This window comes from Hemicordylus capensis, chromosome 1, assembly GCF_027244095.1.
Source record: "Hemicordylus capensis ecotype Gifberg chromosome 1, rHemCap1.1.pri, whole genome shotgun sequence".
In the NCBI taxonomy this organism is placed as follows: domain Eukaryota; kingdom Metazoa; phylum Chordata; class Lepidosauria; order Squamata; family Cordylidae; genus Hemicordylus; species Hemicordylus capensis.
The window spans coordinates 77,710,879-77,736,217 of record NC_069657.1 but is presented as its reverse complement, the minus strand read 5'-3'; the positions used below and the strand labels follow the sequence as shown (position 1 = coordinate 77,736,217).

At 43.1% G+C, this 25,339-nt stretch overlaps 1 protein-coding gene across 1 annotated transcript in view; it reads right to left on the bottom strand.

Moving 5' to 3' along the window:
• Positions 1 to 14,034, bottom strand: part of LOC128340020 (deubiquitinase DESI2-like) — a 92,906-nt gene extending 78,872 nt beyond the window's left edge. The window contains exon 1 of the mRNA XM_053284624.1: positions 12,328 to 14,034. Within this exon, the coding sequence (XP_053140599.1) occupies positions 12,328 to 12,366 (39 nt within the window). The 5' untranslated portion in view covers positions 12,367 to 14,034. The remainder of the gene's footprint in view (positions 1 to 12,327) is intronic.
• Positions 14,035 to 25,339: the final 11,305 nt, after the last annotated feature.

The following is a 25,339-nucleotide window of genomic DNA, read 5'->3' as shown; positions in this document are numbered from 1 at the left end:
ATCTTGCCCTTCACTTTTCCTTGGCATGTTTGTTTTCATTCCTAGATCAAAAACTCTGGGAATTAAAGTTAAAATTTTACCTGTTTTATTTGGTCCATGTTAGATAAAATATCCCTTTTCTGCTAAATGTGCCTTTTAAGAGAATGCCCAGCACAGCATCTGTCCAGTGGCTGTTGCTGGTGCCTACCACACTTTGCTTTTTAGAGTGTGAGCCCTTTGGAGACAGAGAATAATCTATCCACTCTTTATTTGTCTGTGTAAACCACTTTGAAAATTTTGATTGGAAAACAGTATATAAATCTTCACTGTTGTGGTAGTAAGTGTAAGTTTGTGGCTTGGTTTCCCATACTCCAAAATATAGCAAATGAAAAAATTGAATTACTTTACTATGCAAGTAAATAACTTATGTTTTAATATTTATGTGCATTTTAAAAATTTTAGGGCCCCTTTATAACATATGCTACAGGCCCCGCACTAGCTTAATCTGGCCCTGCCTGTGCCTCCAGAAAATATGTTCTGGGGGATCTGTAACCTTCAGGGACATAGTTTCAGGCAGCACAGTACACAGTACAGAGAAGGCAAGACTGGCAAAAATCACACCCACTGCACATGGGGAATGTTTTCCAGTGCATGTAACATTAGTCTGGATATCGGCCACTGTGTTTAGGAATGGGATCTTATAATTAAACTTTACTGTATTTGAAAGTATTATTTGTGTGTATATTTGACTTAAAGAAATACTCCTAAAGGAATCGGATCTTACTTTCTGTTAAGTGAGGCTTGTTTGTTTCACACTCTTCAAAATCAGTGATCTCGCTGAGGGCCCAATCTAGCCACCGTTATGCATCTTTCTGGGTGACTCTGGGCCAGTCACTTCTGTCTCAGCCTAACCTACTTCACAAGTTTGTTGTGAGGAGAAACCTATGTATGTAGTGCACCGCTCTGGGCTCTTTGGAGGAAGAGCGGGATGTTAAAAAAATGTAAAATAAAAATAATTTTTTATTTAAAAAATCTTGAAATTGCATTGATTATAATGGGAGAGACTGAACTCTCACACTGAAATCAGTGGGAGTTCAAAGTGCTTTAGTTTGGCTGGATCATACCCAAGGTTTTCATAATTTGTATTTGGCAGAAGAAACAGCAAGTACTTCGTGCATCACAGAAAACATTCTGAATTTGTTGGGCAATTGATTTGGCCACAGCTGTGACTATTCTAGCCAGAAGGTAGCATTTATACTTGGCAAAGATGTGTACTAACTTTTAGAAAGGGAAATCTTATGAGCTACAGAAGGATGCTAATTGGAGTGTTATCTACATTCTTGCAAAAGCTTTTTTTCATTCACCTTTTCTGAACTGGGTAGGTTAGACCATGGCTGCTATCATGTTCATAGCATGCCACACACTCATAATTATAATACTGGCACAGAGCCAGGATTCTTTTATAAGGCATCACACAGTAAACCTTTAAGCCATTCTCTTGGCCATATGAATCAACACAGCGCTGTAGGCAGATAATTGACAAAAGATAGTATCTGGTAGAATCCTACATATAAAATGTAGGAGGTAGTAGGAACACAGAAAATAACCAGCAGAATTATTATAAGGCTTTCTGTGCATCTGGGTGTAACTGACCATTTCCCAGTAGAAAGCATTGGTATGCAGGACATTCATTTTCAGGAGTCAGGACTTGCATTTTTTGCATATTCATTTCAGGACAATTCAGGCCCTGGCTGAACAGTTCATTTTCGGTTCCATTCAGAGGGAACCCATGTTGGGATTTGCTACAGATATTGTCTCAGTTCTTTGTACAGGGCATGTTTATCTATTTGAAAGTATCTATGTACTGGCTTTAGGGTGGAGTCACAATTTGTCTACTCCCCACTTGTCTTGAATTCAAACTGAAAGGTTCTCCCTCTTTGCATAAGAGAATGTTAGTCTAGTTAGTAATACATATCAAACTCTTGTTTCTCAGTTAAAATTGGTTTCCTATTCAATTGCTTATAGAGGGTAAGTAATTACTCTGCAACATGGTAAATACTTGTATCTTTATGGTGGGTTTTTGGGGTGTGTTATGGTTTTTGTTTAACTGATTTTAAGGTTTTAAATGTTGTTTTTATGGAGTTTTACTGTATTAACTTTTGTAAACTACCTAAAATTGGGTTATGGACCCAGTTGTTAAGCAATAATTTGTGAGATAACAGAGTATGTAGGCAAGAAAGCGGGACAAGATGACTAATTTTGCATCTGTGGGGAGGTATCCCACTGGACTGCTCAATGAAACAAACTACATAAGATGGTCCTTCAGAGTAAAGATGTTGCTGGATACACTTGAACTATCTTATGCTCTGGAGGAACAAAAAGCAACAGAGAATGAAAAACAGTTAAAATGGGATTCTGCAAATGAGCAAGCTATGGGACACACATCTCTGACTGTAAGTGATCAGTTAATCTATTATATAGAAGACAAATACAGCATGAGAGATGTGGGGAAGACTGAAGGAGGTCTTTCAACAAAGAATCATGAATAGTCAAGTCTCTCTTATGCTGCAGTTGTGTAATAAAAGATTCTAAGAGGGAGAGTTTGGAAGAGTACATATACTTATTTTGGGGGATATTGAAAAAGTTGGAAATAAATTGAGTTAAATATAAATATGCCTGAACCAGCAAATATTGAACTTTTGCTTAATACCTTACCTAAAGAATGAGAATATTGTCAATTTTATGCAAATCAAATAAAATGTGACTTTGAGGTTTGTGCAGGTGTTTGCAAGAATTTAATCAAAGAAGACAAAGAGAGGAATCTGTTAAAAATCAAGCCTACAAAGTTGCTGATGGTAGGCAATGTTTTATATGTGGAAGCACCTTATATTTAAGGAATGCATGCCCTAAGTTTATGTCCTTCAGTTTATCTGAAGTATAATCTTGGTGCAAATAGAGGAAATGAAGTGTGTATTCCAGGGGCATACTATGTTCCCAGTTTGCAAAACAGTTTAATGAGTGTAAAAACAGCTACAAGGCATGGATGTAGAGCAGTGTTTCTCAAACTTTTTGGAGTCAAGGACCGCTAAATTCTTCGTGCAGAGTTTCAAGGACCGCTACATTCTTCATGTGCAGTTTCCCGGACCAGCAGTTAGTAAAGGGGTTTCAAGTCTGTCTATCTATCTATCTGTCTATCTATCAGACTTCTATACTGCCCAAAACTTGCATCTCTGGGCAGTTTAGAATGAAAATAATATAAGCATTAAAATAATTAAATTTGGAATCTTTTGCAAACATGGAATATTAGGGGTTCTTAACCTTGGGTCCCTCAGTTAAACTCCCATAACCCCCAGCAACAATGGCATTTGGCCATTATGGCTGGGGATTATGGGAGTAGAAGTCCACCAACGTCTGGGTACCCAAGGCTGAGAACCCCTGAATCTAAAAGCCTGGGTGAACAAATTTGTCTCCAGTATGTCTGGAGTGGAGGTGCTTGTGATTACTCAGTGGAGAGGGGATGTTGGGCCATTAGAAAAATTCAAAAGCTACATGGGGCCAATGAAAACAACATACAAGCAAGCCCCACTGATGCAAGAGGGAAACAGCGTTCCCTCTCAAGGCGCCTCGATCACAACAGGCAGCTGGGTTTCAATCAACCAACCTTTGGCTGCAAACAATGAGCATGCAAGAACCAGCAGCCCTTCAAGTGGCGCCCACTGCCATACTTTTTCCTCCATGCCCCCGCATCGCATACAGTTTGAAGCTGTAAAGATAGGGAATAAGATAGCTGTAGGAAGATCTCAGCAGCACGTGGAGGCAAGGCACAAGAAGGGTCCCATGCCTCCGTGATACTCGTCCTCTTCCGTGCCATGTGCAAAATTGAGTAAGTGAGTGCCTTGATTTCAGTTGGGGGGGGGGGGTTTGACTCCCAGTCAGGGACCGGCACTCAACCCTTCGGGGACCGGCAGTGGTCCACGGACCGGTGGTTGAGAAACACTGATGTAGAGTCCTTTTCAGAAGAGACCATTGCTTTATTTTCAAAGGAAGAGAACCTCTGATGAAAGGCATATTGAAAAATGATCAAATGTATGAAAAAGATTGCAAAAGAAAGCAAGCTAATGTTGCAAGTGAGTGTGCACATAAAGCATATTGGAGTATTTGGATGCAAAGCATATGCATACATTCCTAAAGAACTAAGAAGAAAATTAGGTTGCAGAAGAAGGAATATTCAAATGAATAGCAAAATGAATATCAATAGCAAAAGCTACAAAATAATTGATCCTATCACAGAGACAGTTAAACTGCACAGTGTTGCATATTTTGATGAGGCAATAGTCAAATGCCAATGGGATGTCTAACTGTGACCTGGATTTTCCAATAAGTGAAGAGTTTAAGCAGCAACCACAGCAGCAAAATGAAGTAATCATAGACTTTGATACAATTGAGAGGTCCAATCGAGAAGGGGAGATTGAGACAGAACAAGAGGAATCCAATCAAAAGGGGGAGATTGAGATGGAACAAGAAGTGAGATGCTCAAGCAGAATCAATAAAGGGATTCCACCTAAAACATTGTCACTGGCAGCCAGAAAAAAGAAAATGCCAGAACCTACAGATTCAGAGACAGATAAATGGCTGCAGGCAGCAAAAGAAGACGTTGTATCACTTTAAAAACATGGACTCTTGTAGAGCTACCAGAGGGTAGAAAAGCCATAGGATGAAAATGAGTTTTTACAACCAAACATGCTGCAGAAGGGGATATCCAGTGACATAAATCTAGATTGGTTGCCAAAGGTTATGCACAAAAATATGGACAAGATTATGAAGAAACATTTGCACCTGTGGTCAAATATGCATCCATTAGACTGCTGCATCAAGGAGATTGGAAGTACATCACTTGGATGTTAAGACAGCATTTCTATATGGTGACATTAAGCAGGAGGTATAAATATAAATGAGTGTGTGTAACAACCACCGGCTTTGAGGAGCCAAAAAAAGAAGCACTGGTCAGTAGGAGTGTGCATGAACCATTCAACATTGAACAGATCTGCAACAAACTGGGCTGGTTTCATCATGAACCGAACCAGCCTCCAGGAGAGGTGGGCTGCTCTGCAATCTAACCAAGTCTGGTCTGTGGCAGACCAATTCAAGGTGCTCAAACCAAAAGCTTGAAAAGGGAATCCTGCCTTGAAAAGACTTCTAAGAGCGGCCAGGTGGGGCAGTGAGAGGGCACCTATAAAGGTAGGTGCTTATCGAAGGCAGTGGTGGCTGCTCCTTGAAACCCGGTACTCCCCCACCCCCACCAGCAGCATTGTTCCAGCCTCTACATCAGTGGCTGCCCTTAGAAGCCTTTTCAAGGCAGGATTCCCCTTTGCTTGTAAAGGGGAATCCTTGCCATATTCCCCTTTAAAATATAGCCCCTTGGACCATTGAGCTGGGCCAACAGAATGGACCAGTTCGACCAAAACCAGTTCACAGACCGGCAGTTCAGTCCGAATACAAACTAGATAGTGTGCCATCAAGATAAGATAGATCATGATGAGTTAGTGGAATGCTTAAGTAAACAATTGGAAATTAAGATCTGAGTGAATTCTCATATTACCTAGGAATTTGAGTAAAAAGACAAGATCGGAGTTATACCCTAAATAAAAAACAAAAGATTGTGGACTTAATAGAAGCAAACATCCCAATGGAAGTGGGTTGTCTGAAAGAAAAAGAACACAGTGAACTATTAGAAAATAACAAATACAGAATGGGAATTGGAAACTTGCTGTTTTATGACCAGACATTGCAGCAGTGGCTGGGATATTGTGCAGTAGAGTGAACTCACCAACAAATTTGATTCAGCTAAAGTACTGTGCCTCATTGGAAATGGTGGCAGACATTCTTACAAAGACTCTAGGCAGAGAACAATTACAGAATTTGCAAGCGATACTGGGATTCATTTAAAGAACAAAACCATGAAAAGGGGAATGTTGGGATTTGCTACAGACATTGTCTCAGTCCTTTATACAAGGCATACTTCTTTATTTGAATGTATCTATATACTGACTTGTGGGTGGAGTCACAATTTGTCTGCTCCTCACTTGTCTTGAATTCAAACTGAGTAGGGAAGTGCACAAACCAAAATGCGCAGTTCGGTTCAAATGCAAACCAAACTGTGTGTTGCCGAAGTGGTATCGGCCGGTCTGCTTTGTTTGACTGAACTGGTTCAGCAGTTCAAGCACAGCTATACTTCTAAAGGGGAATCCAGTGAGGATTCCCCTTTACAAGCAAAGGGGTGGGGGTCGTGGGAGGCTGTATAGGGCAGCAAGAGAGGTAGTTAAAGTGTGAAAGGCATCATCTGATACTGCGCGGGAGATGGCAATGGTAAACCCCTCCTATATTCTACCAAAGACAACCACAGAGCTCTGTGGTTGCCAGGAATCGACACCGACTCGACGGCACACTTTACCTTTACCTGGCCGGAATGACTGCCAGGGCAGCTGCTTGCCCCCACCCCCACCCCCACCCAGCACAGCCCATAGTTAAGCGAGTGCCACAATGCCTCCTTTACAAAGCTGCCAGTGGTACACAGTTGAAAGTGTCAACTCAATGTGCGGCAGCTGTGAAAAAGGCCAATTCCATGCTAGGGATCATTAGGAAGGGGACTGAAAACAAAACGGCTAATATTATAATGCCCTTATACAAAACTATGTTGCAGCCACACCTGGAGTACTGCGTACAATTCTGGTCACCACATCTAAAAAAGGACATTGTAGACCTGGAGAAGGTACAGAAGAGGGCAACCAAGATGATCAGGGGCCTAGCGCACTTTCCTTATGAGGCAAGGCTACAGTACTTGATGCTTTTTAGCTTAGAAAAAATATGACAGTGGGGAGACATGATAGAGGTCTATAAAATCATGCATGGTGTGGAGAAAGTGGATAGAGAGAAATTCTTCTCCCTCTTGCATAACACCAGAACCAAGGGTCATCCCATGAAATGGATTGCCAGGAAATTTAGGACTAACAAACGTAAATACTTTTTCACACAATGCATAATCAGTTTGTGGAATTTCTCTGCCACAAGATGTGGTGACAGCCAACAACCTGGATGGCTTTAAGAGGGGTTTGGATAACTTTATGGTCTATCATTGGCTACTAGTTGGTGGCCTATAGGCCACCTCCAGCCTCAAAGGCAGGATGCCTCTGAGAACCAGTTGCAGGGGAGTAACAGCAGGAGAGAGGGCATGCCCTCAGCTCCTTCCTGTAGGCTTCCAGCAGCATCTGGTGGGCCACTGTGTGAAACAGGATGCTGGACTAGGGCCTTGGGCCTGATCCAGCAGGGCTGTTCTTATCTTGTTATGTTCTTATGAGGCATGGTGGCACTCGCTTAGCTGTGGGCTGCACTGGAGGGGGGTGGCAAGCAGTGGTGCAAACAGCCGCGCCAGCCAGGTAAGAGGCACTATAACTACCCATCTTGCTGCCCCCCCCACCTAATCAACACCAATCTGGTCCACCTGAACCAGGCTTGGTTCAGTTCAATCACGAACCAGACCTCCCCCAGTTCGATTCGCAGTTGAGCTGCCGAACTGGCCCAGATTGAGACAAACCAGTTTGGCACCAAACAGTTCATGCCAGGGGCGTAACTACCATTAGGCAAGGGGAGGCGGCTGCCTGGGGGCCCCCACGCCTCGAGGGGCCCCCCAGAGGCAAGTCACATGACTATATATTGTGAAGTGTGTGTGTATCAGCGAGGGGCCATTTTAAAATTTTGTCTCTGGGCCCACTCCAGCCTTGTTACGCCCCTGGTTCATGCATACGCCCCTGGTTCATACAAAGAGCCCCTGGTGGCGCAGTGGTAAAACTGCCGCCCTGTAACCAGAAGGTTACAAGTTCGATCCTGACCAGGGGCTCAAGGTTGACTCAGCCTTCCATCCTTCCGAGGTCGGTAAAATGAGTACCCAGAATGTTGGGGGCAATATGCTAAATCATTGTAAACCGCTTAGAGAGCTCCGGCTATAAAGCGGTATATAAATGTAAGTGCTATTGCTATTGCTATTGCTATACCCCTAACTGAGAGGTTCTCCCTCCCTCTGCATAAAAGACTGTTAGTCTGTTTGTTGTTTTCTTAGCTCATATTCAGCAAGTAACAAACCCCAAACTCTTGTTTCTCAGCTAAACTTGGCTTCTCCAATTACTTATAGAGGATAAGTAATTATTCTGCAGCATCTCATTTGCTCTAGAACCCCCATTAACTTTTGCATAAAATAAAGAAAATTTACTTATACTTGGTCTTTGTCACCTGTGTTACATAGGAACATAGGAAGCTTTCGTATACTGAGTCAGACCATTGGTCTATCTAGCTCAGTATTGTCTACACAGACTGGCATCAGCTTCTCCAAGGTTGCAGGCAGGAACCTCTCTCAACCCTATCTTGCAGAAGCCAGAGAGGGAACTTGAAACCTTCTGCTCTTTCCAGAGCGGCTCCATCCCTTAAGGGGAATATCTTACAGTGCTCACACTTCTTTCATATGCAGCCAGGGTGGACCCTGCTTAGCTAGGGGGTCAAGTCATGCTTGCTACCACAAGACCAGCTTTCCTCTCCTTTTGGTGGCTTCAGGAGCTGCAATGTGAGCTGCGACTTAGCAGACACCATCTTGAATACCCACAGTGCCCCAAGATGAAGCTGCATCCTGAGGCAGTGTAAATATTCAAGATGGCACCCACCAAGATGCAACTCCCACTGCAGCTCCTGCCATATCTGTCACAGGCAACAACTAAAACCAAATAGCAGAAAGAGTTCTGCATTTTCATCAGGCCCCAAAATGAATGGAGCTCCAATAACAAATACAAATGGGATCTGGACTGAGAGGCCCCTTTTGGTTCTGTTTCTATTCATTGTGAAAATGAATGCACACCCCTAGTGGATGGCACCCCACTTCATAAAACACAAATCTACAGAGACAGCATTCTCCCAAATGCACTTCTGCTGACATTTGCAGAGGAAAAGTAAAAAACCAAATAACTGGTCACTGAAAATATGACACTCATTTTTGGAAGAAATCCTTTCAGCTTGGTTTTGAGACTTGGGGATTATTGGAAGGAGAGCTTATCCTGCTACTTGGACCATACCATTCTGGATAAAAAAACATATTAACCAGGCTTCCACATCTAGTGCTGCCCATCTAACACTTTTCTGAGGGAACCAAATGTTTGTTTTCTGAAAATGAAGGAACAATTGGTAGTGAAATGAATCTGATCAACAGTAATTTGAAAACCTTTCTGAGGGATTTGCTTTAGAGATGCTATTTCACTTTGGGAGAGGGAGAGTCCTGTGGACATGATTGACAAGACAGTTTAAAGGCCTGCTCACAGGAATAATCAAGATTGTTACTGCAATCCTACACACACTTACCAGAGAGTCAGTTCCACTTAATTCAGTGAGTTACTTCCAAGTAAAAAGTGTATTCTAGGAACATTTGTTGTATCAGTTACTTATTGAATGCCTCATAATATCAAGGGATGATATACTCTTGAGTAAGGTGCTTTTATAGTTTGGAATATGGGCGAGGGGAGAACTGATGGTTTTTACTGAAACCTCTTCTCTGGACAAGGATTAGAGACTGTTTTCTTGCTACACTAGAAGGATTGCACTTGTTATATTTTAACACCTGTCCCTGTAAGAATCTTAGAATGTTCCCATGCTCTTATTTCAACTGCAAGTTTTCCTGTTTCTCCCCTAACAACTCAGCATCTGATGAAGTTGGGTTACCCATGAAAGATTATGCCATATCTTATCTTTTCAGATAGTCTCCGAGTGCTACCTATTTCTTTACAAGCTCTTCATTCTTAAAATCAAACCATACTTTTGGGATGCAGTTGAGTTTCCCACTGGTGGAACATAGATAATACAAGAGAGGGGGAATCTGCACATGTGAAGAAGAGGAAACATAGAAGAATGAGGTTAGTGAGGCAGATGGCACGGGCTGCTATTGGGCCAAATTAGTTGATACATGTCACATCCTGCTATTTGGGCCAGGTGAGTCAAGTGGAAGATCCTAAGTGTGATCCTAAAACAACCTAACTATAAAATTATACTGAAATCTTGTCAAATTTATGTTGGTCAACAAAACAAAAAATGGGTGCGTGTGTGTTTTCAAAAACAGCAACACAAAACACTGCCTTGCAGGTGGCTTTGTGGGAGCTGTTTTAACAGAGCTGTTAAAAGGTGAACAGTTTTAACAAGCATACACACACACACACACACACACACACCCTTTTGAATGCCCAGATAGCAGGCCTTGTTTCAGTACAGTCGCACTTCAATTTTTAATGAAAGGGATGCCTTCAATATCTTTCCCTGAAGGCAAATTAGAGTGGAGGAACTATTCCTTTCCCACAGGGGAAGGAATGCCACCTGCTTTTGGTCTCCCCACTTATTAATTATGAAGCTGCCCAGAGCGAGCTAAGCTGCCTGGTCCATCAGTGAGCCCCACTTTTGATGGGGAAGTGGTACAACCAAGGTGTGCTTTTGACTTGCTGTCTTGTACTGTCTACTATTTGTCTAATATTCAAATATTCTACTATTGTCTACTATTGTCTAATATTCAAATACGAGTTGCTGGTTCAGTTTATGTTTTCATCATTGTTCCCACTTACGTCCCCTAAAATATTTTGCCATAATGCATTAGTTGATTCTCTGTTATTGCTAGCTCTGCTCATAAAGTATCTTGTACTTCTGGGAGAGGTAGAGCTGACACTTATGAAAAGGTTGGTGGGTCTCATTTGACAACAAAATAGTTATAGTGTTGTGAGTCTAATAACTCTTGGATTCTTTGATCATAAAGGACAGGGAAAACATCTGGTCAGCAAAGAGGAACTGCTATCTCTTTAGCCAAGCCAATTCTTACAATGCAGAGTTGTTCTGTAAACAAATTCTCAAAGTTTGCACAAGGAACAAACGAAACAGGATGTTGTCTTCAGAGCTCTCCTGTACCTTAATCAGTGTCACAAATATTTATTTGACTATCCTGTTTTTGCTATTCAGTGTAGCAGACATTTGCTCCTCCCTTCACCCCCCACTCCCAAATAAATAAATAAGAAAGAGGCTGGTGCAGAAAAAGTTGATGTAGCCACTAAAATAAATGTTTCCCATGAGCATGACTGGTTGTGGGTGTGGGTGTGTCATTTTTTCCTATGACATAGGGGTGGAGGCTTTGCTAGTTAAAATAGTTTGTAGCTCTAGTGATGATGGTCATCATAAAACACACCCAACTACCGTTTAAGGCCTTGCTCCATATACCCATATACCTGAGACCTTTAATATTTCATTTTATTTTTACATGTATATCCCACTTTTCCTCCAAGGAGCCCAGAGCAGTATACCAAGTTATATTTATCCGCACAACTGTGATTTAACCTACTCGTAACCCTGTGTAAGTTAAGCTGACAGAGAATTGACTGGCCCAGTTCAATGGGCTTACTTCCAAGAAAGCATGCATAGGATTGCAGCTATAATGCTACTGCTGACATACAGAGCAAAGATGCACTGGTACAGCAAGAGAGTGGTCTAACAAAACTTCCTAACTGCACTAGTGCAGCAGGGAATTGGCAATGTTTTATGCCTTCCCCTTCCCGAGGAGCCCTCTGTGCCACCTGAAAATATGCCTCTGAGGGCTGTACAATGCTCAGGGATATATCTCTGGGTGGCACAGAGGGCTTCCTGGGAAAGGGGAGGGTATCTAAAGTTGCTCCTTCCCTAGTGCACTGATGCAGTTAGTCGGGAAGTTCTGTTAGGCTGCTCTTTTGCTGCACCAGTGCAAAGCATCTAAATTGCTAGTAGCATTAGAGCTGCAATCCTCTGTACCCTTACTTGGGAGTAAGCCCATTGAACTCTGTTGGACATTATTCCTGAGTAAATCCATATATGATCATGCTGCATAATTGCCATAGCACATTAAAGTGCTCTATTCTGCTCTCTCTCCCCATTCCTCCCTAGTGCAGGGTATTTAATCTACTTGAAAGTCAAGGTTATCCAGCTCTGAGAATAAGCCATGCTGTCGCATCTCTCCTTGCCTCTTCCCATCCCTAGATGGGCTTTTGTAAATTAAGGGGGGGGGCTTCTCACATAATCTCCGGGAAATCCTGCCTTTTTTACCTTTCGCCTGCTCTGATGGGCTGCAGAAGGCGAGAGAGAGAGAGAGAGTGAGAGTATGTCTCGGCAGCATCTCTCAGTCACGAATGGCTGTGGAAATCCAGCCCGGCCAGTGCTTGGCTCATCATAATAGCATCTCTTGTCCAATCACATCCTGGGATCGTCTTCCTCACCTCCCGCCCTGAACGAGGCATCAGATTGTGTTTTACTCACCATGTCATAAACATTCAAAATCACCGGTTCATTTGCCATTGTGGATTGCAGCGAAGGCTGAATGTAAGCCCTTAAATCCCTGTCAGATGCAGCAGTGCCCGAGGGAATGGGATTTTTCTCTTTTATTTTATTTTCTTTTTCCTTTTTCTTTCAGATAAGCTTAGCTACCAGGGGAAACAATCCCCATGCTACAATAACCCTATGAACAGTCAGGTACACTGGGAATATCCGGGGAGGGCTTTCCCCCCTCTTTGATGCCAAAGTTTCTTGGTGAAGATTCTCCTTTTCCACCCGGAAACAGGACAGTCACTCGTGTGAATGCTGCAGCTGATGGATGTGGCGGTATTTGCACAGCATCTTCATAGGAGTCCTCGTTCTGTCTCCTAATTGCAAATCCCAACCAACACCAAATACGAGCTTCTTTGCTTAGAGACCAGCCCTGGCTCTAAATCTCCCGGAACAGGGGGGAAACATCGCAGGGGCAAGAAAGGAGTAACTGGGGGCGGGTGGAGGAATCCAGAGTAGTGTTACAGCGAAGCAGAAATAAATATTTAAAGTGAGCTTCAAAATATGTAGCGGCATGGGGGGTGAGGTGCTCTGAAAGCCAGCTTCGAGCGAAGATCAGCACCACATCACTCGCATACAGGGCGAGTGCGCCTACGTGTACAGAGAACCTCTAAACTCAGCTAAGGAGAAAGAACAGGGCGGCCGAGGCTTATTTGGTTCTCTTCTTTCACTTTCCCCCAAAGACTTGCACTTGGAGGGAGCTATCGAGGTACTGAAGTTTACCTGTCCAAACCTTGACTCCTCGACCGATCTGTGACAAATAAGCCGGCTCTTCGGGGTTATTTAAAATAGCAAGGAAAGGCTTGGACAACCATTTCAGGCTCCAGAATAAATTCCCAACGGGGGAGCTGCCTTAAGGGGAAATGGGACCTGCACCAAAACATTCAGTGGGAGGCCGGGGGAGCTGTCCAGGGTCCTGAAGCCACTCGAACGTCCATCCCGCGGAACTATGCTCTTGGTGGTCCCTGTTGGGGAGAATAGCGGGCAAATTGCTCTCCAGCTGCTCGAGGCAGAGCAGCAGCGACCCGGGGAATTCTGAGTGCAAAGTCTTTGCTCGTCTCAGCACTGGGGGGCTAAAAATGCCCCTTAATTCTGAACCCGTTCGTCCCAACAGCAACATCCCCCGGTGCCTGGAAAAAGCTGAAGAGTACCACTCCATTTTTTCCTGAGGTGATGCATCTCCGAAGGGAGACGTTGAACCAACCAGGAGCTAACGAATGAGGGCAGAGATGGCAGTTACGACTTCTTGCGGGGAGCGGGGTGCTTGTTCTGGACTTTCTCCTGTCCCGCGGTTAGTTGGGACTGTGGGTTCTGGCAGCACTGCAAATTCTTGGCGAAACCCCGTCAATCCTGTTCAGATCGGAGCTGGAGGCCAGAATAAACTGTGAAACCCATTGCGGTATATTTCTTCCTGTGCTTGCTCCTCCCTCCCCCTCCCAAAAAAACCATAGTGGGATGTGCATTCAAAAGCGGGGAGAGGGAGCCTGGGGGAGGGGGAGGTGTCGGGGGATGTCTTCCCTTAGCCAGTGGATTTCGGGGAGGGGAGGAAGCTGACCTTAGAGCTGGAAAAGCGCAGATCCTGCTGGAGTAGCCAAAAAAGGGAGCTGGGATTACCTCATCGGGGTTGGAGGCGTAGCTGAGGCTCGCTGCCAGCTTGCAGCCAACCACATCTGAATGAGAATTGCGGAGAGCCTGTTACATCAGCATCGCCCAGCATTCCCCGTTCTTTTCAGAGGCAACAGCTGAATGCTTTCCCCAGCTGCATGCGGACCATTCAGCAGGAGAGAGCGAGATATCTTGGCTTCCTCCTGTCTCTTGTGGACTGGAAAGAAAGATCCGGCATACATGCATATTGATCAAGAGAAGTAAAAGCTCTACCTGCCTGCCTGCCTGCCTGCCTGCGGGGGCAATTCCTGCCAGTCTTGAGCGAGGGACGGAGGGCCGTTTTATTTCACGGGTGTCCTTTCTCTGTTCCTTGTTTTCCCAAGAGAACATGTTCCCATTAATTCATACAGAGTTTGGTTGAGGCAGATAATTTCATACACCACCATTTTAAAAAAGAAGAGCGGGGTAGCTTGAGTCACACAGGGAGAAGGGGATAAGGAGTCAAAATGCATGCCTCACTATGTACAAGTTGCCAGGGCATGTTTCAGGATCCGGCAATGTCAGAGGTGTGCGTGTGCCTCTGAATTTGTGTACAGCATTTAGTCCATCCTGGGCTTCTGTCCAAAGATGCAATCCAGCTCCTACTGAGCTCAATGGCAAAACTCCACAGATTATAAAGAAGACCGATTGGATCCTAAATTGCTACCTTTTTGATAACAACAACATCCCATTGCTTCCCACTGGACTGAATAATTTCCACCCAGGTGATAATTTGGTTTCTGCTTCCAGACCTTTTTACGACTTCAGCAAAAGTTATTTTGTTAAATGTAATCTTCATGGTGACAAGCGCAAGCACCCAGAGTGCAATCCAAGAATGAAAAATTACCAGCAGCCTTGATGAATGTGGTGCCTGAAGCCAGCCTTCCTGCCCCCTTGAGACTGCAGAGCAAGGGTTCAGCTGATCTACTGCGGGCCACTCAGTACACATAGATACTTTCTTGGGAGCTCTCTGGGGATAATCTAGGCAGCAACTGATAGCACTGGGTACAGTTTACAAGAATTATAAGTGCTGGCACAGCCTCTGTGTGTTGAAATAGACTTTTTTGCTGGGTAGGTCTGGTGGGAGAGACTAAACAAGGTCACCTAAAATGTTCCAGTCTTCAGATCAAGTTCCTGGGCTTCAGGTGAACTGGTTGCTGGCCGTTGGCCGGTTGTGCAGATCAGCTACCAACCTTATGTAAGTGCTGGTTTCAAACCCCACCTCTGCCATACGTTCATTGGCGTGTTCATATAATAATTTGAATCTATGTTTAATGTGGGTTAGCGACATTAGCATGATTGTGTGGACATTGGCATGGGCCTAGGCAAGAATCTCAGATTCATCTTGGGCCACAAACCACCTTGCCATGGGTTTACACAATCATGCTAATGCTGATAGGTCACATTAAACCTAAATTCAAATAATTGTATGAACCAGGCCATTAAAGACAAATCTTTCTCCCTCAAGCTCATTTCTCCGCATGCAAACTGTAAAACACACAAAGAATAAGGACATTCTGCCTCACAGCATTGTTGATCTTGTGGCAGTGAACCTGAATTGTCCCCTTTGCTAAGTAGAATCCATCCTGGTTTGGATTTGAATGGGAGACTACATGTGTGAACACTGTAAGATATTCCTCTTAGGGGATGGAGCTGCTCTTGGATGAGTACCTGTGTTCTTGCATGCAGAAGCTTCCAAGTTAAGTTCTCTGGCTCCCTGTCATCTCTAGATAGGGCTAAGAGAGATTCCTGCCAGCAGCCTTGGAGAAGCTGCTGCCAGTCTGCGTAGACAATATTGAGCTAGATGGACAAATGGTCTGACAATGATCTGATTAGAAGGCAGCTTCTAATGTTCCTATGACACAATAATCACCAAAAATGCTATAAAGTGTTTTGTTAATGTAATAATGCTATATAAATTGTAAGTACTAATAAGATTGCTGAATTTTTCATAATCCGAGAGATTTGGATGTCATTTTTGAAGCCCCTCACTTTCTTTCCTGTTTATCTTGAATTGCATGCTGTTATTGGTTGTTTGGACAACTGTAGTCTCTACAACATTAGCAATTCATTTAAATCTGACTAAATTTAGTAACCCTTGTGGATGATCTTCACCTATGGATTGACCAGCAAAATGCCACTTGATCTTGTTTGACTTTTCAGTGGCCTTTTTTTTTTTAATCATACTATTTTCTTGTATGGGTCTGCCAAAAAGGCTGCTCCAGTGGTTTTGTTCATTTTTGCCACAAGACACAGAGGATGGTCATTGGAGATGCTACTTCAGCTTCATGAGATACAATATGCAAAGTCTCACAGGGCTCATGGTCATCACCAAGCTATTTAATACCTGCATGAAACCGAGTGAGATCACCTGGAGTTTTTGGACTGGAGGCCATCATTATGCTTATGACAACCCACTCTGCATTTCTTTCACTGAGCACCCAGAAGCTGCTGCTGTCTCCAATCTGAACCACAGGTTGGTAGCTCCAGACAATTGGAGTGAACAGAAGAAAACTGAATCCAGACAAAATGAAGGTGATGGAATACCCATAGTCTAAGACAACAATATGCCTTTGATTGGTAGGGCTAAGGTTTCCTTATGATTCATGATGAGCTATGAGTTCTTCTGAACCCAGGTTAGCTCCATAACAAGCAAGTTAGTGATGCTGGTCTGACATGCTAACTGGGCAAAGAGGCATGCTTTACTGTGGTGATTCTCTTTATTTAGCAGGGGGAGAGTAATTGGCCCTATCAACCCCCAGCACAGTACTTCCAGTGACTGTTGCTGGTGTGTGTCTTATGTTTCTTTTTAGAATGTGAGCCCTTTGGGGACAGGGAGCCATCTTATTTGTTTGTTATCTCTCTTTGTAAACCGTCCTGAGCCATTTTTGGAAGGGTGGTATAGAAATTGAATTATTAATATTTAATAATAATAATAATAATAATAATAATAATAAATTAATAATGATATGTGCAAATGCTTTCCTCATCAAATACAGAAACAGAATCCAGTGGATGCAGGAGATAAATTTATTAGGGACAATCAAATAGTGATCCAAACATGTTTTGAGCATGTGCTCTTCATTAAGGAACTTTTAAAAATGTACACAAAATGAATAATATATGCTACAGTATTAAACAATGGTCTGGTTCAGACATAACATGGAACCGGGACCTCCGGTTTCCCATCACATCTGAACTGGGCCAATATGTAAATTAAAGAAGACTAACATATCACAACCAACAACAATTATGCATCAAAAACTGGGTATGAAAGAAATAAGGCCATTAATTAAAGAATTGGTAAGGTAAATAAGCCACCTAATGGCGCAGTGGGGAAGTAACTTTCCTAGGGAGCAAGAGGTTGCTGGTTCGAATCCTTGCTGAAACTCCTATATTGGGCAGCAGCAATATAGGAAGATGCTGAAAGGCATCATCTCATATTGTGCAGGAGATGGCAATGGTAAACCCCTCCTGTATTCTACCAAAGACAACCACAGGGCTCTGTGGTAGCCAGGAGTCGACACCGACTCTACGGCACAACTTTACCTTTAAAGTAAATAAAAGTAATAGAGGTAAATAACATATAAAGATCACAAGAATTAAATAAATAACACTAAATACTGCAAACATATATATTCTACATAAGCTGTTACCTATATACTGTTGGAGCAGTTCAGTACTGAAGCTTATCTTATAGTGCAACTAAGCATCTCCTTTCTGAGTACGATAGTACCCAGCTTTCTCAGGGACTCTTCAGACATACCAAATGATACTATTCTTTAACTGAGCTGAAATGGGTTCATTTTAACAAAGATGTTCATGTCCCCAAGTTTGCTAGTGTGTGTATGTGTGTGTGGGGGCGGGTGTCTTGCTGTACTGCTTGCTGCACTGTTCTGCCATTCAGAAAGAGCACAATGCAAGGGCTTTGCCCTCAGTGACATCATCACACAGCCAAATCTGATTAGCTAAGTGCACTGTGACATCATAATGCGGGCTACATGATCCCTGAGGCCGCAAACATAGCTGAAAAGGTGTTCAAGAAGCCATGAGGGAATGTGATGACCATTTCACCCCCAAACTTCCTTTTTGCACCCACATTATTTCAATGCAATCTATCCATTTAGAAAAATGCACTCTATTTGGGGGGAAAGAGAATAGAACTGAAGTTTATACTGATACCTTTAGTAGAGGCAGCTTTTGAGGGCTTTTTAAAAAAGACATGCTTTTATAGTTGCTGATGTAAATAAATAACAAGAAAACAACACTTTCATAATGACTTTTTTCTTCTTCCTTAAATCGTGGAAAACAGAAGATGAAAAATCCTGGATCAAATATGATTTTGAGGAGTGCGTGTTTTAAAGTGTTTTTTGACAGTCATATGAATATAGCATTTCTAACCTAAAAATGACTCTCAAGGAGCCATTACTGTTAATTAGCAGATCGCATGCTGCTTGAGAGGCTGACAGTTGCTTCCTTTGTATTGTGAAGAGTTGTCAAATATAACTTTTTAGATACTTTTTTGTTGTTGCACCTATTAGCAAAATCCAGCAAAATACAAGGAGTCCCACCAATATGTTTTCAGTGTGATGCAATAACATAGGTAGATATTCTATGGAAGTATCAGACACCTCCTTGGCCTACAGTCTCTCATGATCCAGTCAGCTGTGCTAAAGAAGGGTCAAGTGGTTTGGCTTTGGGAGTTATCAGGGGACAGGACTGGACAAAGGTTTTTTTAAAAGTGGAATGTCTTTCCTGAGGGAACAATGCTTCGTCTCAGGGCTGCTGTGGATTCGTAAGGAGCCCTGACATTGTTCGAAACTGAGGGATGTGCAAGCAGTGCTACTACCATTCCCCCCACTGTGGCATATGAGCGGGGGACCGGTAGTGCTGCGTGTGCAACTGCTGGTTCTAAACAGCATTGGGGTCCTTATGAGTGCACAGCAGTCTGGCGCAGCGCTTTATGGTGACAGTAGGCTGTGCATCATGTCAGCCACTCTCTATAATATGGGGGAGAGAGGGCGGGGGAAGAGAGGGTGGGAGATGGGTGGAGGGGGAGAGAAGGAGAGGGAGGGGGAATTCACATGCCTATTTTTCATATCATCAGGTGCCTTTTTCCAGATTTTATTTTTAGTCATGCATGCCCAATTTCAAGTAGCCAACAGTTCCAGCACATGTCCCATGCTTAGTTTCAGGTGGATGTCTACCATAAAGGGACTGGATATGGACCCCTCACAATGGGAGAAATAGTGACCATATTTTCCAAAGTATTTTTTCCATTCAAGGTATTTTTTCCCCCTTCATGGTTGGCCTTACATAACCATGTGTATCATATGAAAGCTGCAACTATCATGTATCAGCTTGCTTGAGTGAAACCGATAAAATAGTACAGAATGAAGTGGCTTATCATGTGTATATACAAATTGCTAATGAAGTCAACTTACCAAGTGATTGAGAAAACTTGAGAACATCCTTCCCTGCTCACTACCACTGCAACTGATCATTTGAATAACCTCTAGGGATAACTGCTATGCTATTGCAGCTCTATGCATTGTTTGTCCAGATGATGATGTAGCATGAAAGGGATCCACAGCCAAGTCAGGGAGTAGTGTATGTCATGGTCTTGATATTGAGTAATATCCAAGACTCAGATTCTGAGGTAGAAGAGCCAGTCAGATCTCTGTCACAGATGCCGACTGCTACAGTAGGCCCCAACAGCAATGATGAACCTGGCAATGAAGAGCCCTGGGAACCTGAACTCAGACACACATACCCCCGGGCAGTATCTGCTGATCCAAACTTACCCAAGGGGTCAGGCCACAACATGCAAGGAACTTCTCCTGTGCCTGCTTACCAATGCAGTGGACACAACAGATGACAGGTGGCAGAAAGCTCCACTCCAGTTCCAGGGCTGACCGTTTAAAGATCCTCAGTCTGCAGTGGAGATGGGGTGGGTGGAGTCAGGGTAGGGTAGCCAAGGCCAAGAGATATAACAGGCCGCAATTGGCATGGGGGATCTGCCAGATGATATTGTTCATTGGGAGCTATCCAAGGTCCTGTAGCTCCAACCTGCTCTGCCTTGGCCTTCGAGATACCACATCATTCCGCATGTGCCCCTTTGTGTGACTGGGACAGGACAGTGAGTCCCTTTCCATGAGAGAGTCAAGAAATAGTGAAGCTATTTGCACGTGCATGCAAAACCAGGCTAAGGAAGCCCAGCCCAGTGCACATGTGTGTGTACAGCTGGGATTGGGCCCAATCCTGGCTGTGCTTTGGCAGCAAACCCACCTACGCAGCCACCCTCTAAAACGAGGTTAGGAAAGTGAGTGCTCTCATGACCATGTTTTATTGATCATCTGCCAGCCATGGCTATTTGTAGCCACAGATGGCAGATGGCGGGGATCCCAGCCAGTGAGTCATGGGAAAGGGCTGGTCGTGAGAAAGGGCTCACTGTGTTGACTGACTTGATTAAGAACACAGAGTTATAGTTAGGAAAAGCAACCAGGTATTCTGAATAGGGAAAATGCCAAGGAAGGGAAAGCAGGTTCTGCCTGCATTTTCCCCCCAGTCACTTTCTGCTCAAAGGCATTTCTGTTTATTTGAATAGTTGTCTCCCAGACCATTTTATAAACTGCCTTTGAAGCCTCCAACAAGTGAAAAAACAGTTTGCAATGCAGAGTAAGGAGGCTGAGTCTGGGGGGAAAACAAACAAGTCTAAACCCTCCTTGGGCTCAGGGAACTAGTTTACTGAATTATTATGTTTTTAATCTTGGTCATGATTATTTCCAACCATCCTTGTAAGGAATTATAGCAAAATGCTTATTCCTCCAGATAACTACCCTTTAATTAATTAATTAAAATATGTCTACCCTTGCAGTCACCTTATTCTCCTACAGAGAACATATTCCTTCTCCAATGTTCCTCCCATGCTCTAAAACCCCTCTCCTTCCCCTGTCCAAAGCTAGATACTTGAAACTCCTCAAGTAGACGTTGTCACTCTGAATTTTGCAGACTTATCTGTCTTTCAAAGTGACAACCTAGCAGTATGTCAAAATGAATCTTCACATATTTCTTTTATTTATAGGGACAAAGGTATTTCTGAACTTTCTCTTATCAGGTTAGTCCACATTTTCTTCCCCATAGTTTCTCTGAAGACAACTTTATTTCCAGAGAGAGGGAGGGAGAGTGTGAAATTTTGGTACTGAATAACTCACTCTTAAATCTGGAGGGTTTTTTAAGCTACATGCTCTGGAAATATCACCTGGCCACTGCATTCCAAGTAGATGTCAACATTCTTATACAATGACTTTATTCATGACTGCAGCTGCTTAATAGCTTCCAGAGGAGGGCATTTTGATCCCATAGAATTACAATGCACTTTTGCCACACAATATAGTTTCAGCAGTCCACATTCATTCACTGAAGACACTGAGGACATGTCAACATATGTGTTAACACTGTGCTTAAGTGCAGTCCTGCTTCAATGAGTCCAGACCCCTGCTGGGCTAAAATGATGGACGGAGCATATCTAGTTGGTGTTCCACAATGAACATGGGGCTATCACTGGGGGGAAAATGATCTTTCTTTTCCAAGGTTGAACTGGGAGCACAGAACTCTTGTCATCTGGATATGCCTTTCTCACTCCGAGTCTACAATCTGAATCACTTTCATTCTGTAAGGAGCAACCATAATTTTAATTTTATTTGACATAGTGTGCTTTATCTTTCATCACTATTTTTGATGTTTACCTTTTGTCATGGAAATATGCTTTTTAATCAAATCAGATCAAACTGTTTCCCCCTTATATTTGGAATCTACCCATCTAATAACATTTCCTACTGTTGGTTTTAACTGAGTTAAAACTTTGGGCCAGTCACAATCACCAGGCAGCACACAGATTGAGGACAGGGACATGCTGAGAACATGCCTGCCCTGACATCACTGAAAGATGATCCAGTGCACTGTTGGAATATCCTTTACTGATGCTAGAGGAGTGATTCAGATGAACACCCCCCTCACATGAGCAAAAGACACCCCAACAGTGTGAGAGGACATCCATTCAGGGATGTAGTGACCGTAGAGCAATGGGGGACAATTGTCTCAAGGGTCTGCCCCCCCAGGCTCCCCCTCAGACAAGGCACCCCCTTGCCCTCCCTGCACCCAGCTGGTGAGCACAGCCCTCTCCTCTCCAGCCAGCATTTCATGCTGGACCTCTCCCCCACCAGCATTGGCCCCTCCAAAGGGGGCAGGGTCAATGCCAAGAATGGGGCTGTGATGGGCCCAGCAGTGTTTCATTTCCCCTGTCAGCATTTGGTGGACTAGCTGAAAGGTCGCTCCTTTCCCTAGAAAGGAGCTCCCTTTTGGCTATTACACCAACTGCTGACAGGGGACATGAAAGTATGCCGCCAGGGCTTTCAAGGTCCCATTCTCGGCATTCCCTGCCCCTTGCGTATGATGTCAGGTTCAGGGCATGTGGCTTGGGATGCACACATGCTTTGTGCGTGTAAAGGAACACCTGGTGAGCAGGGAAGCCGCCGGTCAGACTTTGTCCCCCAGACCCCACCAAGCTCCCTACACCCCTGCATCCATTAGTCCCATCACACAGAGTGGGTGCATTCTTAGTGTGCCCCTGCTGTCATTGTGTGTGCTGGCCAGTGATCATGAGAACTGGCTCTTTGAGTGACTACTACCAACTCTCATTTCATCCTGTCATGGCCTGGCAACCCACAAATGTGCACCCACATTTCTCAGCTACAGTACTATGATTTGCTGAAGCTTTAATAATTGGTCCTGAGAAGAAAACATGAAGAACCAGCTTCACTCTGCCACACCTGACTAATAATGTACTGGGGAAACCTGGTACTGTACTAGCCTCACTCAAGGGCAGCTGATAAAATAGGCAACATTCCTTTCAGTCCATTGTGTAAATGTGCTCTCCATCCCCACCTACTGATAAACCTGTATCATCTGATGGCCCCTGCTTTTCTACTGACATGTGGTGGTGGATGGTCAGTAGAGGCTTTCATGTAACTGTAAAGCATGCATTATTCACCTGTAACCAAAACTTCCCTCTCCTTCTCTACTGTTGATCTAGTGATATATATGCATTTAGTCTAAACAACTATCTTTAATACATGATCCATATGCAAACATGCAATTGAAATGAAATATAATATATTCAGTCAGTGAAATAACACCAAATCTAACTAGTATTTGAAGCAATGATTTACAAATCAAACGGAGAGGAGAGTTGGCCTTGTGGTAGCAAGCATGACTTGTCCCCATAGCTAAGCAGGGTCTGCCCTGGTTGCATCTGAATGGGAGACTTGATGTGTGAGCACTGCAAGATATTCCCCTCAGGGGATGAAGCCGCTCTGGGAAGAGCAGAAAGTTCCAAGTTCCCTCCCAGGCTTCTCTAAGATAAGGCTGAGAGAGATTCCTGCCTGCAACCTTGGAGAAGCCTCTGCTAGTCTGTGAAGACAAGACTGAGCTAGATAGACCAATGGTCTGACTCAGTATATGGCAGTTTCCTATGTTCCTAGCCCCCAAATCCAATTAGAAGTCAATATGGTCCCATAGAAGTTGTCAAATGTGTCAGGATTCCCATCCCATCTTCATCCATCTCTATTGTACAACATACATTCAACATCTTTAATTATATTGATGTATATCGTTCATATCTTGTTCACTTGCAGAAGAAACAGTTGCTGTTCAAAAAAGACTTTAAAATACTGGAAACTGCAGGCTAGATTATTTAGCCTGCAGTTTTCAGTATTAAATCTGAACAAAATGGGACACAAACCCATAGAAATTCGAATGTGGTTAATATGACCACCAACAAACCTTACTGAGAACAAGCTCCCATAACACTGAAGTCTTTGGCTCCCAGCAAAACTCTACTTAAGGGAAAAAAACCACCCTGTTAATTAGAAAGAAGGTGAACAAACAATTTACACTGCAAATTGCATCATGTTTGCTAAAAATGGATCAGAATTTTAATTGGGAGGATATGGGAGATGTTCAGACCAAGTTCATGTTCAGTGTTGACCTGCAATTCTCAGTGCTTCCCAGATGCTAATGAGCTTTCCTGAGCAACCATGGGCATTCCTTTGCTACTGCTGGCTGCTTCAGCCATCCTTCCATCTTCTGCCTATCTTGATACTACAGTGACATTTCTGATGCTTCCACTTCTCTCTGATTTGGTTTGGATTTTTTATCTTCATATTTTGGCTATCCTTGTAACTCTCCTCTACACTGGACCTCCTGTCTTAATATTATTTTGAATATTGGATGATTCCTCTCAATTACTTCCTGCTTTCCTAAGCATGCATCTGCTTCTTCAAGAATTTAGCAACAGCCATTAGTTCAGTGGTGCAAAAATGACTTCTGGGCCTATGCTTCACACAATATTTGTTCATGGTATGCAAACTGTCAAAACCTTATCAGAGATGTTGCCCATTCCCTTCATTGAACACTAGCAGCATGTAGTACCTCTGATGAAGAACAACAGGTCAAGTTCTAAAAGTCCCTTTCTGAAAATGGGGCTGAAAAATGAACCTAAAGAAATGGCTCATTACATTGCCCTAGATACAGGTTCAGAAAATGACATTTCTTGTTTTATAGTCTCAGTGAACATTAATGTTGGCGGTTAAGCTTCAGTAAAAGTAACTAATGTATGAAGGGTGATGTGAACAACATCCAAATTTTATTTTATTTATATATATATTTATATTTATATATATCGCGCTTAGGTTTGACTTATACCCATCTCATCCTAGGGCTCGGGTTAGGTAAAAATGATCCTATCCTCATAGGAACATAGGAAGTTGCCTTCTATCAGGTTGGACCATTGGTCCATCTAGCTCAGTATTGTCTACCCAGACTGGCAGTGGCTTCTCCAAAGTTACAGGCAGGAGTCTGTCTTGGAGATGCCAGGGAGGGAACCTGGGACCTTCTGCCTCATACTTGACTACCAAAAGCTACTTTGAAAAACATATCTTACATTACTTTTGGAAGATGCACAGGTTCAGGCTTTGGTGAGTCTCCAAGGTAAGAACACTTTATTTATTTAAAATCTTTTTATACTGCCCAAAACTTATGTCTCTGGGTGGTTTACAACAAAATAAAAACAGAAAGTAAAATATTAGTTAAAAACAAAAACAAAAAGTTTAATACATTACAACAATTTAAAATTTTAAAAACAATATTTTAAAACGGCATTAAAATCATTAAAACAATATTAATTAAAAGCCTGGGTGAACAGATGTGTCTTTAAATACTTTTTTTAAAGCTGTTAGATGGG